At 40.0% G+C, this 15,260-nt stretch overlaps 2 protein-coding genes across 3 annotated transcripts; one reads left to right on the top strand and one right to left on the bottom strand.

The window, feature by feature from the left end:
* The first annotated feature begins 4,090 nt into the window (after window positions 1-4,090).
* LOC122999008 (protein FAM181A-like) lies at window positions 4,091-5,831 on the top strand. Its single transcript, XM_044376073.1, has 2 exons — window positions 4,091-4,366; window positions 4,518-5,831. The coding sequence occupies exon 2, from the start codon at window positions 4,577-4,579 to the stop codon at window positions 5,354-5,356; it is 780 nt and encodes a 259-aa protein (XP_044232008.1). The 5' UTR covers window positions 4,091-4,366; window positions 4,518-4,576; the 3' UTR covers window positions 5,357-5,831.
* Window positions 5,821-15,182, bottom strand: LOC122999003 (ankyrin repeat and SOCS box protein 2-like). 2 transcript variants are annotated; one of them, XM_044376067.1, is made up of 10 exons: window positions 15,100-15,182; window positions 11,671-11,779; window positions 10,943-11,152; window positions 8,343-8,512; window positions 8,039-8,194; window positions 7,674-7,919; window positions 7,415-7,586; window positions 6,626-7,229; window positions 6,367-6,520; window positions 5,821-6,213 (listed from the first exon to the last, which is right to left on the bottom strand). In XM_044376067.1, exons 3-10 carry the CDS (start codon window positions 11,062-11,064, stop codon window positions 6,083-6,085), a joined length of 1,755 nt encoding a protein of 584 aa, XP_044232002.1. In that variant the 5' UTR covers window positions 11,065-11,152; window positions 11,671-11,779; window positions 15,100-15,182; the 3' UTR covers window positions 5,821-6,082. The 2 variants fall into 2 exon arrangements, with proteins under 2 accessions (XP_044232002.1, XP_044232001.1); XM_044376066.1 differs by lacking the exons at window positions 10,943-11,152; window positions 11,671-11,779; window positions 15,100-15,182 and adding an exon at window positions 8,854-9,073.
* Window positions 15,183-15,260: the final 78 nt, after the last annotated feature.

The following is a 15,260-nucleotide window of genomic DNA, read 5'->3' as shown; positions in this document are numbered from 1 at the left end:
TTTATCAAATAATTAATTGACATCACCGCATTTATATAAAGTAGCATCTAATCCCAGTACTAAGAATATTATTGTCTATTGTCAGAAAATGAATCTGTAATGATTTTGATGATCAGCTGATTGCTTATGTCATTTTACAAGAAAAAGTGCAAACAATACCAAGTTATTGATTTTCAGTTGTGAAGATTTGCTGCTTTTCTCTGTTTTGAATCACTGTAAATTGAATATCTCTGGATATTGGACTGCTGATAAGACAAACAAGACATTTACAGATGTCACCTTGGGCTTTAGGAAATTATGGTGGCATTTTTCTGACACTTTACAACAATTAATCCTGAAAGCAATCTGTAGATTAATCAATTACACGGCTTGAATAATTTCTCCTCCTGTACCCTCCACAGGGAACTTTGTTCTTTAACCTCACTTCAACAGGGGTTATATACTTGTACCTGATATGTGTGCTTTGCAGGATAGTTTCTATGCTCAATATACAAAACCTGCTGCACAGGCCGCATGTAATTTTCATTGCTTATTCATGTTTCATAGGTCCACGTTCATTCGTTTGCACCCACAGGATTTGTCTTTCTGTTTCAAAGTATTGCCTGTGGTTTAAATAACAGAAGCAACAGCCAATTGTGTCATATCCTGCTTATATTCCAAATAACACAAATAGCATCTAAGCCAACTATTCAAAACAACTTTGGATTAAGATCAGTGAATTCAGCATGGAGCTCTGCAGCCTTTTGTTGCGGCTGAGCGTTTATCACATCTCCTGCTTATCAAAAAACCTCTTCACAGACAGTAATGGGGTGAGCTCATGCACAAGAGCTGTGGATGACTTTTAGAGTGGAAAATCCACAGCTGCTGTTAAACTGCATTTGCACATACACAATGCAGACCCCCCCTCCTTTTTTTCCAGAGTTTTTGAAGTGTACAAACCTGGATTTGGCATACGGTCTACCCAGCGGTTCAGCTCGTCCATCCTCTCCTACAGTCTGTCCCAGTATCGATTATCTGACAAGAGAAAAGCACTACATCCTCCTGGTTCCTTCCTGCTGCCTTACCTCACTCTAACAACCTGCAATCAGCCACAACATACATCACAGCCCTTTTAAGCTCAGATAAGGAAACCTCTTAATAAAATTGCTGTGGTCTTTCAGTGAGATTATTGGTGCCAAGATATCTAATCAGCATTCACATCTTTGCAAACACACATATTGTTTCCTTCCGACCAAAAGTCATTTGAAAACCCCCTCTGCCAATCAAGGAATATTAATGTTCAGAGAAGATTAACTCAACTGCATTAAGCTTTGCAATCTGTATTTCTTCCTAAATACAACAGTCCTGCTTGGCTTCATCATAATGGAGGTAGATTGCCATCTAGTGTCAAAGTCTGGCAAGTCATGAAATTAAGGTCCTTAAAATAAAAACATTAACAGATCAGATTGGAGAAAATTGAAAAATTAGTTATTTAAATCAGAGAACTGTCCCGGAGTGTCTCTCAGTCTGAAGAAGATACCCATCACAAAATACCTGAAAAGCCATTATTATTCAGGAATATAAGGAAACTGCATACTTGGCTAAAGTTGGATTTTTTTTTTTTTTGCACATATTATACTCATTTTACAGTCCTTTTCTATTAACTGTATACTTGTCTGTACTTATTTTGTATATGTATATAGCTTTTGTCACTTTTTATTCATAAAAATTTAGATATACTGTATGTTACCGTAGAAAACAAAGTTAAACAATAAAGCATGGAAACCAAGCATGGAACACATTTCTTGGTCAATTGTTTTTATAGATCCAGATTTTGTATAAGGTGATCCATTTTTCCCATTTTCTGAGAAAGGCCAGGTTTTTTTCATCACATATGCAACCTATTACTTACGATGCCCATCTATTGTTTAAGACAATGAGGTTCAGTTCATCTGAATTTTTAAAAGATACAAGTTGCATCTTCAAACAACTTCTTCTGTTATCAATTTACTGTCCTCAGGAATCCCAAAAATGTCTCTAAGGATTAAAGATATTTTCTCCCCAAATATGTTAATCTGTTCACATGATCAGAAGATGTGGAGATGTTTAGCATACATGTGTGCGCCCACACACTCTCAAACAACAGTGCTGTTGAATATGGAGTTTTTAATGTGAGGTGTGACGAAGAAACAAATTAAATTCTTCCAACCAAATTTCCTCCATTTCCTGGAATTTGTAGATCTGTGTTGCATTTCGTTCCTCCTCTGATATTTCTATATTTAGATCTGATTCCCATTTTACTTTGATATATAGAGAACTATTGGGTTTATGGATCTGCCAGCCCTGATACTGTATACTTTTAGTAGACTTTGATTTATGATTCAACTCTCCTTATTTTTATTTTCTCTGATCTATTTTTATCTTTGTCTGGTCTGTTTCTTGTGCCGCTGTAACCCCTAATTTCCCCCTTGGCCATAAGTGAAGTGTTATCCAATCTTATTTTTGCTATTTTTGAGCAAAAAGTAATAAAAGTGACAGAAAAAAAGTACTTATATGCATCACCACAGTTTTGCCAAGGGGAATGTATGAACAGAGTGCACACGACAGCAGAATTAGAGATCCACTTGACTTCTACTAAATAGATATCTACTTCAGTATGCAAACAAGGTGATTGTACATCATCATCATACAAGACACAAGCAAACTCTTGGCTGCTGCCTTTTCTGCATGGAGTTTGCATTTGCACCAAAGATATGCAAGTTAGGTATACTGGAGAGACTTGTCTGTAGGTATGAATGTGAGTGTTTGTCTATCTGCGCTAGGTGGACTGATGTGAGATAAGTGAATATAGAAATTAGGCAAAATGTTTTTACATTGAGTATTATTCAGAAGTTGAATCCACCTGTCTTGGCGCAAGGACAGCGACACATGGTGGGATCTATGGATGCCACTATGCTTCCTCTTTCTCATTCTCCCTCACTTCAAAAGCACAGGAGTGGGGTGACAGGCCAGGGGAGGGGAGCCCCATTGTTAATTGGCCTTTTCAGCTGAACAGAGAGGTGAAGGGAAGAAGAAGAGAGGAGGACAATAGGGTCCCATTGCCTCTCCACAACAAGAGGGATGCACCGCCTTAAAAAAGAAAGAAAGAAAGAAAGAAAATAGACCAGTCAGAGCACATATAGACCGGCAGGGCTCTCCTCAGACAACCCCAAACTGACTGAATGGGACAATCAATCATGTTGCCTACAGTTCACTCAAAATAAATGAGCTGTATCCTTCATATAGCCTGAAGAATCTAGAAAAAAAAGTGGGAGACTGATTCAGGCTGTATGATATTAGGGCAGCATAAAGCGCAGGCATGAGGTGTTACTTACCAGACAAACTGTTTCCTCACATCTCATTCCACTGCTGCTGCGGTTCAATGGAACGATAGGTACTCTTTTCCCACTTCAATAAGGGGATGAAGCTCAATTAGCATTTCACAAGTCCCCTTTTCCTCCTCTATTGCAACCTTCCCCGCGGAGCCCATGCTTTCTCTGGGGATTGTCCTGTTTTGGGCCCTTGTTGCCGTTGGCAGGGTGACAGTATTCGAGTGTGCAAACTTGTGCTATTGTCCGCGGGCCAGAGGGAGCCATGGAGACCCCATAATATGACACAGGAAAATGTTTGCTGATGGCAATTCTATGGGCTTTGTCCGACTCTTTCTCCTTCATGACGACTCGATTTAAGTCTCTAAATGTTTGACTACAAATGCAGGAGTGCTATCCAGCTCCTTTCCCTTTGTCCTGCGAGGTTTGAATGAGTAATTCAGCCTTTGTGTCGCTCGATTGAGGGGGCAAACAGAAAGACAAGATTCTTGAGCGTTCAAGCCCCTTTCCATGGTTATGCACTCTTTAGATCCCCCCACACCCCCTCTCGCCAAATCCTACAGCTGACATCACTCTTGGGGAGGGTATGAGGGGTATCTATGTTAAAAACTCAACTTTAAACAGCTCCCGTGTGAAGTTACAACGCATGCATATTCGAGCAGAATTTGCACTCATTTTTATTCATGCACACTCCGGATTTTAGATGTTTGGCCAACGAGGAGAAATCACCGTGTAAGAGAAATATCGCATCCCCTCGGTGGCTTTTTTTTTTTCTTCTTTTTTTTTTAACAGATCTCCATGACAACAATTTGCAGTGGTGAAGAATTCGATACCAGGGCGCTTGGAGGCTGATTGGGGTGCATTGTGAGGGGCCTGGGGTCGCTGATTGGTTCAAGGAAAGCACCATAACTACAAGGAGTTTATATTCATTCAACTTGTTGAAGTGCTCCTACTGCAGCCTGGAGAGAAGTCTGTGCTTGGACTGTGGCTTCGCGAGAGTCTGGATTCATCCAGCAGTGGTGGGTGAAGGGTTATTATTTTACGATATAATACAAATTGATAGATATCATATACAATTTGTGCTTAATTGCATTATTTCTTCAGCAGAAAAAAAGAGAACAACGCGCGCAATTACGCACTGCTTACATTTGTTTTCTGATTTCCTTTCAGATCTTGATTGTGGACTATAACTTTTTAACATGGACTGATTTAATAAAAGTCTTGGCAATATGGCAAATGCAGACAGTGAGGTCAAAACGTTGCTGAATTTTGTAAATCTGGCATCCAGCGACATCAAGGCGGCCTTGGATAAGTCAGCTCCATGCAGACGCTCCGTGGACCACAGGAAATATCTGCAGAAACAACTGAAGCGTTTTTCTCAGAAGTACTCCAGAGTCCCAAGATGCCACACGCACAGGTCTGCAGAGTATGGGTGTGCCAAACCGATGGGGACTGTTCACCAGAGTATGAAGGTCGCAGAAAAGGCCGGTTCAGATGCGCAAAATGTGGAGAACGCGGGGAGCGCTGTGGAGCAGGTGCCTATGAGGAAACGCCAACTACCAGCCTCTTTCTGGGAGGAACCCAAGTTGACCCAGACTAAGAGGGAGCACTCACATTTAGGATTGAAAAAGAGCCCCGCAGACACAAGTGAGAATGGAGAAAATGAAAAGAGGAAAAGAGGTTATGATGATGATGCAAAGCCCACATTGTCTGCGTCCAGTCGACGCAGCTCTGCGGACAAAGAGACGCTGAAATTGGACCTGACCTCTCACCACTGTGTGAGTGTGTGCGGCTGCTGCCCGTTCCAGTATCACGGACACCAGGTCCTCCACAGTCACATTGTTGTCCCCCATCCGCCTCTGGGACTGTGGAGCAAGGCAGCAGGGACTGAGACAGAGAGACTTGAACATCCTTATGGACAGAAAATTCACACACACGTTGTGGTTAAACCCATACCGACCAAGCCCACCGTCCAGTCACCAATATTCAGTGTGTTTGGGTTCATTTAATTAACATATTAATGGACCAATCACACAAAAAGTGTAAATAGGACTAATTATTTTCATCTTTTGTTCTACACAGCCAACTTTTTCTCTTTCAGTATTTGAAAATGAGACACTTCCCCAAGCACTTATTGGAATTAGTCATCTATTTTTGTTGTTTAAATCTAAAGGACTAAATTGCACTTGCAGAATAACTTCATCATGTTCTCTTTCATGTCAGTCTGATGCCACCAAGTATCTGAAATTTGACAGTAAGTTAAAAGGTTTCTACTTTTAGGTTTCTTCAGAGCTACTTTAAAAAAAAAAAGAAGAAAAAAGCAGTCAAGGTCATGCAAATGAATGAAGACATCCTGTTTTAGTTTCCTCTTTCAACTATGAGAATAGCATGTGGCACATAGATTGCTTCTCTTTGTCAAAGTAATGTTTGATAGACACATTTGATACAATGATTTTTTATTTTTAAATAAATGATTCAACTTCCCTTAAGAACTCATTTGGGCATAAGATCATTTTTACCTTTCAACAAGGGTTTGTGTGAAACTACAAAACATTCAAACAGACAGAATAAAGAAACGTGTTGACACATCACATGTCTTATAAATAGATATCTTATACGTAGAGAATAGCTTTGAGAATCGGACCATTTACACATTCACAATATTAGATGCAGCTAAAAAAAGAACCACCTATTCATGGCTCTGATGCTTATGTTGCTTAAAGTTCATCTTAAAGTCAGTCAGTCAGACTCAGGTATCTGATCAGTTTGTCTGGCAGAGGTAGGCTTGTGAGAGATCTCAGTCTTTGTGTCCCCACCTGGGTCCGGATCCTTAGTCTGCAAAGGTGCAGCAGTGGACGAGGTGACGCTATAAAGAGACAAAGAGGATTGGATGTAATTTTGCTTTTTCGTAGGCTAATTTTGTGTTCCCATGCATGCATGCATGAAGGACAGAAAGATAGAGGAGATGGAAGGATGTAAGTGGTTTATGTAAATGTGTAAGATTTTGTTTAATACTTACACAACTTCCTCTTAACAGGGAGCCATTCCTCTCTGCTGTCAAGGAGTTGAGTGAGCTTACTGCACAGTTGAACATGACTAACATGCTCCAGCAACAAGTCTATGATCGGTCCTGCCCATTTACACATAATCGATGTTGAAATCCACTCACAGAACTAAAGAGGAGAAGAATCACACAAAAAAAGATAAATTATTTCAAAAGAACAAACAGATTTCAATTATTGTGATTTCATAATATTGTTTTTGCTCATTTTTCACACCTGTGTTGCTTTTTCTGGTGGTTCAGTGCAGTTTAAAGGAAGCATACTGTCGCTCTGCAAATCATATCCGTTACTGCCAAAAGTTCTTGAATGGGATTCTGCTGATGTTGGGTGACGGGCACTGCCGTATGTACAGGTGAAGCAGGAAAGGGCATCACAGCCATTGTCCAAAAGGCACTTGAGTAGAGGCAGGTTATTCATACAAAGTGCAACAACAGCAGGAAAAGTTGTGGCGTAAGATGGGATTCTGGTGTTGGCATCGGCCCCTCTCTCCAGCAGTAAGGACACAGTGCTGACGCAGCCCTGCCGTACTGCCATCAGCAGAGGACTGACCGGGTCCAGGCTTAGACTAGCGCCAGCTTTCAGTAACATTTCTGCTGTCTCCGCGCTGCCGTTGGCGATAGCAAAGCTGAGGGCTGTTGCACGTCTATCAGCATACTGGATGGAGTGACTGTGGGCCAGTGTAGCATTTACATCTGCACCTGTCTTGAGAAGCACAGCTGCCACAGTGTGTCTGTTGTGCTCAGCTGCCAGGTGGAGGGGGCTGATCCAACTGTGGCGAAGCCTGGCTCGACTTGTCACTGAGACGAGCAGGGACACAATCCTGTACACGTTAAACAAACATTTTTAGTAAAAACTTAAAGACAACAAATAGAGAACACTATAACTGTTATCATAGCACCATTTAAAATAACCACTCTATTACTGTTCATTATAACCATGAATTTTGCATGAATACAAACAGTGTTTTCAATTATAATGACTAATTAACAAGTTGTCTTAACTTACTCGTGGTGTCCATATTGGGCAGCAACATGTAGAGGCAGCAGTCCTGAGTTAGTGGGTTTGTTGGCATCTGCATTTTTAGTCAACAACACTGCTACGATTTCCTTGTGGCCATTTTTACTGGCCTCATGCAGTGCTGTGACACCATCACATGTCTGCATGTTCACATCAGCACCTGCAGAAAAACATTCGTTCTTTAAACCCTTTTAAAAATTATTAGGGAGATTAGGGGGATCAGTATGAGAAGTAGGTAAAAGTATACCTTTTCCAATAAGGTAGCACAGTGCCCTCATCTGTCCTCGCTGAGCTGCTACAATGAGCGGTGTGATGCTGTATGTATTGGGGGGGTTGATCGCGGCTCCGGCTTTTATAAGTATCTCACAGATCTCTGTGTTGTTCCTAGATACGGCCTCATGGAGGGCCGTCCAGCCCTGACCACACCGCTGGTTCACAGTGGCTCCGTATGAGAGAATGAGACTCACCATGTCTACGTTCTCCAACTCACAGGCTGCAGAGACACACAAGACATGTTGTCATATCAGACTAACATTTGGCTATAACATGATTATCCATATATATTTCATATTTTAAATAGTTGTGCTGTGTACAAGTGATTTAACGCTGAACCTTTGTACAAAGGAGTTTCTTTGTTCTTGCTGCCGATGTCGGGGTCAGCGCCTGCCTCCAGAAGGCACCGCACACATGACAAGTGTTCACAAGACACAGAGAGTAGCAAGGCCGTCTGTTCATGCAAGGTACGTTTGTCTACTGAACCTGGATGGGCTGAAGCAGAAAACATACATATCACACAAACTCACATTGAGTGACTCATTCAGCATTTTGAAAATGAACAAACAGTTCCCCAAAAACACCTCTTTGAATATATCTAACAGTATGTTACCCTTACAGATTAAACAAATTTGTGTCATACCCCTCAGTAGGGTCTTCAAACACTCAGTCTGCCCACAGAAGGCAGCGTCATGCAAAGGTATCCACCCATCTTTGTTCTCCTTCATCAGGCTGTGAGGAGTGGATGTTGCCAGATCATTAACAGCCTCCACATCTCCTCTCCTGATGGCAAAGACCACCTGGTCAACATCCCTTGAAAGGAGAAGAAAAATCACATCAATTGACACACATAAATTCAATCAAGTGTAATTTCAGACATCCATTAGCACAAGGCTATAGTTTAGATGCAACCATGGACTCTAACCTTTATATTTAGGTGATTTATTTGACTTTAATTAACCTAAGTAAGAGTTCTAACTGAAGGGTATTAAACCAATCATGATTAAATGTGTCTTACTCATATTCTATATTGACACATAGGCTAAGACCTCACTTGCACACAAAGACCCTTGACACACATACACACACACACACTCTCACACATAAACACATGCAGCCTCCGTGTCGAGCAGCCCACAACAATAAAGACTCACTCCGGCTCTGACGTTACGTCGCCCTGACTGTCTCTTCTCCTCCTGTCGCCTTGTAGTCGCGACTGAACATTTGTACGTCTGACCCCTGCATTACGAAACTGCGATAAATATTCGGAATAGCTGAATTTGGTCATTACTGGTGGTAGATGTGACGGCAGTGTGTCATTCAGCGCGCAGCGCGGCGACGCAGCGCAGCGCAGCAGCTGTGCCCTCCTCCCCCAGATTATTTTGGGACCGTATTGTCAGCCAGCAGGGTGACGGGTTTATCCATATATGTCAAGAGACTCGGACATCCAGAGATAAGACAAAAAGCACTGGAGATAATGCAGGCCAAGCCAAGCTATCTTTCCTCTTGTGCAGCCTTTCTTTCACTGGCCGGTTTCCAAGTTAAACAACCAGATATACAGAAGATTGAGCAAGAGAAAAGCGCAAGGACGCACAAAACTGACAATACCGCACAGGATAAAAGATAGACCCGCAATTAATGAGTCACTATTCACTTTTAATGGCTCAGACATTGTCACACTGTACTTTATGTGTCTACAGGGTCAGTTGGGCTATTTGGATTTTACTGCTGTGATTAACTCTCATTTTTTATGGGGGGCGCAGACAAATCATAAATGATGGCTGAGAGCTCCTATGATGAAATGCACTATTACCAGGGCTGTAGCCAGGAGTTTAGAAATACTGGAGTCATGAGTCCAAATCCCCCCAGTGTCCCCACCCCCACTTAGACAATTCTGACTGTTGTTCAGATTTATTTAATGTTACTAATATTACATTTTCTTCAGTATAACTATGCAACCATGTAATTTTATCTCCCATAGTGATGGTCTTATCATTAAAAAAAACATTTTATTTAATTTGTTGAGTCTAAAAATATGATAATCAACTTTAAAAACCCATCATGTGTAATTTATGATTTTGTAGAATGTAAACTTCTTATGAGGCTCCTGTGTTTTGGGGTATTTGCTGAAATTATTCTGTTGTTTTTCTTGGGAGGACAGTCTCCCTGGGTATTTATCACAAAATAATGAATGTGAACCACTGGCTTTAATTTAACCCCAAAGCTTTCTAAGAAAATGACTTTCCCTCCCAGGCTTCTTAAAATGATTCAAAATATTTCCTAAAAGGGGCACTGGTGAGAAAAGTGTGTGTGAACGCAGTGTTTCTTCTATAACATAAGGACTGTTTAAAATGTGATTGCTACATGTTTTCTCCAGCAAGACTGTCCAGTAAAGAGATTTGTGTTTCTTTTCAGGTTAACCACCAGATATTAGTTAGTGTCTACAGAGTGGGCACAATGACACAATTAACAAAGTTACTAATTAATGTATTACAGACTGCAGTTTCTCCAACAGAGGAAGGTGTTTCATCATCAACAGACCAGCTCCACACCTGTCAACCTTCACCATCTACAGGGAATTAAACCAACAGCAGCAGCAGCAGCAGCAGCAGCAGTTTAGACCTGCAGACATTTCAAAGTCGCCTCTTACAGGAAAAGGAAAGTGTTTTTTTAAGTTACTCTTTTTTTCTGTATGTGTCTGTGTGTCTTTAAGGTTTTAGATTCAACATTTGTACTGTGTCAGCTGAAATTAAATTATAAATACAAATTGAGTATTGTTTACACTTCACCTACAGCGGATGTTTTATAACGCTGTAATGCTTCAGTTCAGCTTTGTTGCTGTAAACACCAAATGTTGGCTTTAGAGTTTTAAAAGTGAATGTATCATTTCATTTCCTTTCCATAAACCAGATTAAACATTAATCTGACCATCAGGAGTTAATTGTCTGGAGAAACAGACCCCTTTCACAGCAGACATCTTGACTAGTCACACTTGGAAAAGCACAAGTGTTACTAATAACATTAATGATGGCTCTGTTCTTTTCAAATGTCTCGTTAAGCCATGACACTATCATGCAGTATGCACATTACCAGGACCCTGAAACTAAAGCAGCTTAATTTTATCATTTATACCTGTGCCTCTCCTACTGTGACATGTTAAAGATGTATTTATATGCCTTTGAAATGTAATTCATTACAGCTTTATAAAATACCATTGAACTAAGTGATATCATGTATCCTCACCTGAGCAGATTTGCTGTGGTGTTGGGTGAAGTGGGGAGACTCAGGGAGTAGACAGCCAACCTGTCTGTGATATCCGCATTCAGTCTCTTGTACAGAGACCTGGATCTGCTGACTGCGATCATCACAGAAGGAGATTTGTTGCTCAGTCTGAGGACCCTGTCATCCAACAGCGTGCTGCTGTGCTGTTCTCCTCACAGACCAGTGATGAGGCTGATGATCCAAATCAGAAGATTAGAAAACTGCAGTCAGAACACTAAAAGTGGCACATTACACGGTCCCTGACGAAAAATAATATGTCAACAAACACATATTCTGCATATTCATACTGTGTGAATCACAGACCAAGCTCATTTGAAAGAACTGAAATCTGCACTGGCAGACATCAGAGTGCAGCAGCACAGGCAATGAGGCTACATGCCTTTTAAGGGCATGTTGAACTGTGTTTGGTTCCACTTGATTCTGCAGCTCCAGAGGAAACGTTGATGTGAGGTTATATATATGTTACAATGAGTTATGCAGATTAAGATTGGTATCAGAATTACGCATAAAGCTTTGGTCACAGGTTCAAGTTTATTCGCTCAACTATGACTCATGATAAAAAAAAAAATAAAGAAATGATCATATGTTTAAACACAGATGAAACACACACACACACACACACACACAAAACCCTATAAAACTATATTTTAAACACAAACAAAAACATTGCTTTAAAGACTTCAACTCACCTTGTGCCTGTGTATCTCGTCTCCAGTCACACTGCTTTAATATTGTTGAATGTTTTCACACAGCTTGTTGACAACAGTAAAGCTGCCTTGATTCTTGTATGAGCTCTTCCTGTGACAGAGTAAAGTGTGAAAATGTGCTTGACAAGCACACAACAATGAAAGACAGATGATTTCTGTTTCACAATCACTTCTTCAGAAGTGTGTTTGTGAAAAATGCTTCCTGCATCTAAACTGGAAGTAGCCCCTGGCTTTTGTCTAACACAAAGTAAATAAAGGAACTAGACTAGACTAGCTCTATAAGGCTGTTTCCAATTTCTGAGGAACCTACATTTTTACCCAACAAAGACAAACTTGATGAAAGTCGCGTCATTCTTTGATTGCAGGTAATGTTGCAAAAACATCAGCATTGTTTATGACTGTTCAGTTCAAACTGTGACAGGATATGTAGACACACTAAGCATCCATTCAAATAAACCTAAGCTACTGTCATGACCAATCATCATTGTATTCAAATGTGTTTTATAAGATATGTAGACAAATGCCAGTGCATTTCCTTGGTATAGTCAAAACTTGATTTTAGATTTTAAGTATTTCTCTATAACGTTAAATATTAATGAAAGTTAAAGTGAAAGTCAAAGTTTGGATAAAAAGCTCCTTAGGTAGGTAAAGATCAGTTAGTCTGCTTCATCAGGATTGTGTTTGATCAAATTTGATTGACAATAATAATGATAATAATAATAATTCCTGATTGGGGCTCATAAATGTGTGACATCACCTTTTTTTCCCAACTGAAGCCTGTATGTCAAACCAGTGAGAAAGGTTTAAACTTTGGCATCAAATTGTCAATATAATTGTTAATTAACTCATAGTAAGAAGCCGATTTAGAATAAAAAGGTTTTCAGGGCCTGTTTACTACATAAAACCTTAAATCTAAACTAGAAGATGTGAATCCACAATGATGCATCCACCTTCATGAATACAACATGAGTGGGCAAAATATTAGAAAAGCCTCTCACACTACAGTGTGACAGCATCAAAGAGGACCAGTTGAATCAACACCTGTCTAGAACAGTCTCAGCAAATCATAACCACCCATGAAAGTCAGATTCATAACAGGAGCTGCATTAGTTTTACATTCTGTTGTCTTACTATGTTATTTGCACATGAGAAAGTGAGAAAGAAGATAATGGGTAACATACTCAGCCCTGTCGTTACCTGTTTAATAAGTAATTATAGACTTTTTTTTTTTAAATGTCAGACTTGTCATAACAGGAAGAGCTCAGGTGGAACTAACAACATGACCGATGGCCCTGTTTCATTGAAGTGCATTCCAGTGAACTATCGTGTATTATACCAGGGGTCCTGAGACTAGCCTTTTACACAGTGGATATTTTGACTTGTCATAGCAGGAAAAGCACAGGTGTAATTACTAGAGTTAACTGGCTCTGGTCCATGTAAGTGTCAGTAAGTGTTGTCAGTGAGCCAGCATACACAGTGGCAGAGCACTGAAACTAATAAAGCTAAACAGAGTGAAGCTTTCATTAATAATATTAATTACACCTGTGGTTTTCTGCTTGTGGCCAAATGTCTGCTAGGAAAAAAACCTAATATTTCTAAAGCCCCGTTCATGTAAAAAAGTGTCTTATTTATTGTTACTTCACTTCACCTGATTACTTCACTGTGAAGAATGACATATGTGCAGAGTTGTCACTAGAAGACTGTTTTCACATCCGCTGAAGGGAGAAGTACAGCAGATGGGGAAGTAATTGTTTTTTTCCACAAAAACATTTAAATTGTCTCATTAAAATTTTGTAAAATTACATTTACTCCTTCTCCCTCATTAAAAAACTTAAAAAACTCAGAATCTATGACTATGCAAATATTGTTCATTTTAGAAGTTTGACTGCTGGACGCAAGATGTCTCCTACTTCACTGAAAAGTTCATTCACAGGCTTCAAGTTTCCACAACAAATTTGTGTAAATTGCACACTGGAGCACGACTGGCTCTAAACTCTAGTTGTGATGTCACGAATCATGCTTAAACTCAGATTTCACAAACTTTCAATCTTTCATCACAGTAATCATCAGCTTCTGCACTTACATCCTTCTGCACAGTCAAGCTTAACCATCCAAACATAAAGCAAAACACATTTTTGAGTGGAGGGGGACTTTAAGACTCTAAATATAAACAAGACAAAGGGTATGTTTTTCTGTAAAACCATGGTACAACCTCCTAACGCTGATATTCTCATCAAAGGTGAAAGGATTGACATAGTCACTGATTATAAATATCTTGGTGTGACACTGGATCCAAATTTGAACTTTAAGAAACATGTAAAAAACAAACAAACAGTTAAAACCATAAAATACAACTTAGCGCATTTTAGACATATTAGGAACTGTCTCTCTTTGGACGCAGCCAAGATAAATGCATGCTATGATTATTTCCCATATGTCTAATTGCATCACATGTTGGGAGCAGGCTGGAGAAACAGCCATAAAACCTCTTGAGTCCTTGTACAAACAAACTTTAAAGACTCTTATCAAAAAGCCAATGCATTTGCATCACTGTAGGGTACTGGAGAAACACAATTTACTGAGCTTTGAGAATTTTAGATTATTCTCAAATTTGTGCCTAGTTTATAAACTTTTAAATGGTTCGGCCCCTCCTCCACTATGTGACTTTGTGTACACTCACTCAGTAAGTTCTATTAGATCCTCCAGAATATCCTCTTTACAAGATTGTACCATTTCATCGCACTGCATTTGGGCAGTCAGCTTTCTGTGTGAAAGCCACAACTCAGTGGAACGTCCTACCTGACGATAGGAAGAGCTGCAGTTCCATCAGTATGTTCAAAACCAAATTAAAAAATCTGCTAAAAACTACTCAGCTCTGTAATCACTGACTCTGCATTTCATCTCATAGTCTTCTCATGAAAATAATCTTGCTTTTAATTTGACAAGTTTACATTATTCATTTCTAGTTGACATTGTGAGTGTATGTGATGTGCTATTGTGTGTAGCTTTGTATTTTGTATTATATGTCCTGTGTTTTTTTGCTTTGTACTGTTTGTTATTGTTCTGTTATATGTTTACACACACACAGTATTTTTTTTTAAGGCCTATATGTCACATGTCTGGAGAGGATCTTTAATGCAAAGTAGTAGCCTATCTGAAGTCTCTTTCACTGATGCCTGACTGAATATAGATGTCTGGTGTGGGCACATGCATGCATGTTGGTTGGGATGCTCTGCTTGATAAGCTCCTTGTCCTGGCAGGAGGATGTGAAGCCTTAAAGTTTTTACGTTTCATTGCATGCCCGTACAGTGAAATTAGGTCTAATTATGGGACTTTTCCCTCATTTTCTCTTATGTAAAGTCAGACTCCCTGCACAGTTTACTAGAAGCAGGACGGAGTGAGCGCTCTCACCTTTCTCCGTCTCTCCGACTTCTCATTTCTATGCCAGTCAGTAAAACAGAACCGCCTCCCTGGCAGTTGCCATGACAACGGAGAAACGATCCCGGCACATTCCCTGTTGTCTCGCCTGCGGTTTCCAGGCAACAGAGACACCGATCCAGGAAAACATCCGG

Source organism: Thunnus albacares, chromosome 15 (assembly GCF_914725855.1).
Source record: "Thunnus albacares chromosome 15, fThuAlb1.1, whole genome shotgun sequence".
Lineage (NCBI taxonomy): Eukaryota > Metazoa > Chordata > Actinopteri > Scombriformes > Scombridae > Thunnus > Thunnus albacares.
This window is presented reverse-complemented; position numbering and strand designations above follow the sequence as displayed.

Coding starts and splice junctions, on each gene's coding strand:
- LOC122999008 (XM_044376073.1), top strand. CDS start 4,577: ATGGCAAATGCAGACAGTGAGGTCAAAACGTTGCTGAATTTTGTAAAT.
- LOC122999003 (XM_044376066.1), bottom strand. CDS start 8,987: ATGACCAAATTCAGCTATTCCGAATATTTATCGCAGTTTCGTAATGCA. Junction 8,513..8,853: donor GACGTAACGTCAGAGCCGGA/GTGAGTCTTTAT, acceptor TCTCCTTTCAAG/GGATGTTGACCAGGTGGTCT. Junction 6,521..6,625: donor CACCAGAAAAAGCAACACAG/GTGTGAAAAATG, acceptor TCTCCTCTTTAG/TTCTGTGAGTGGATTTCAAC.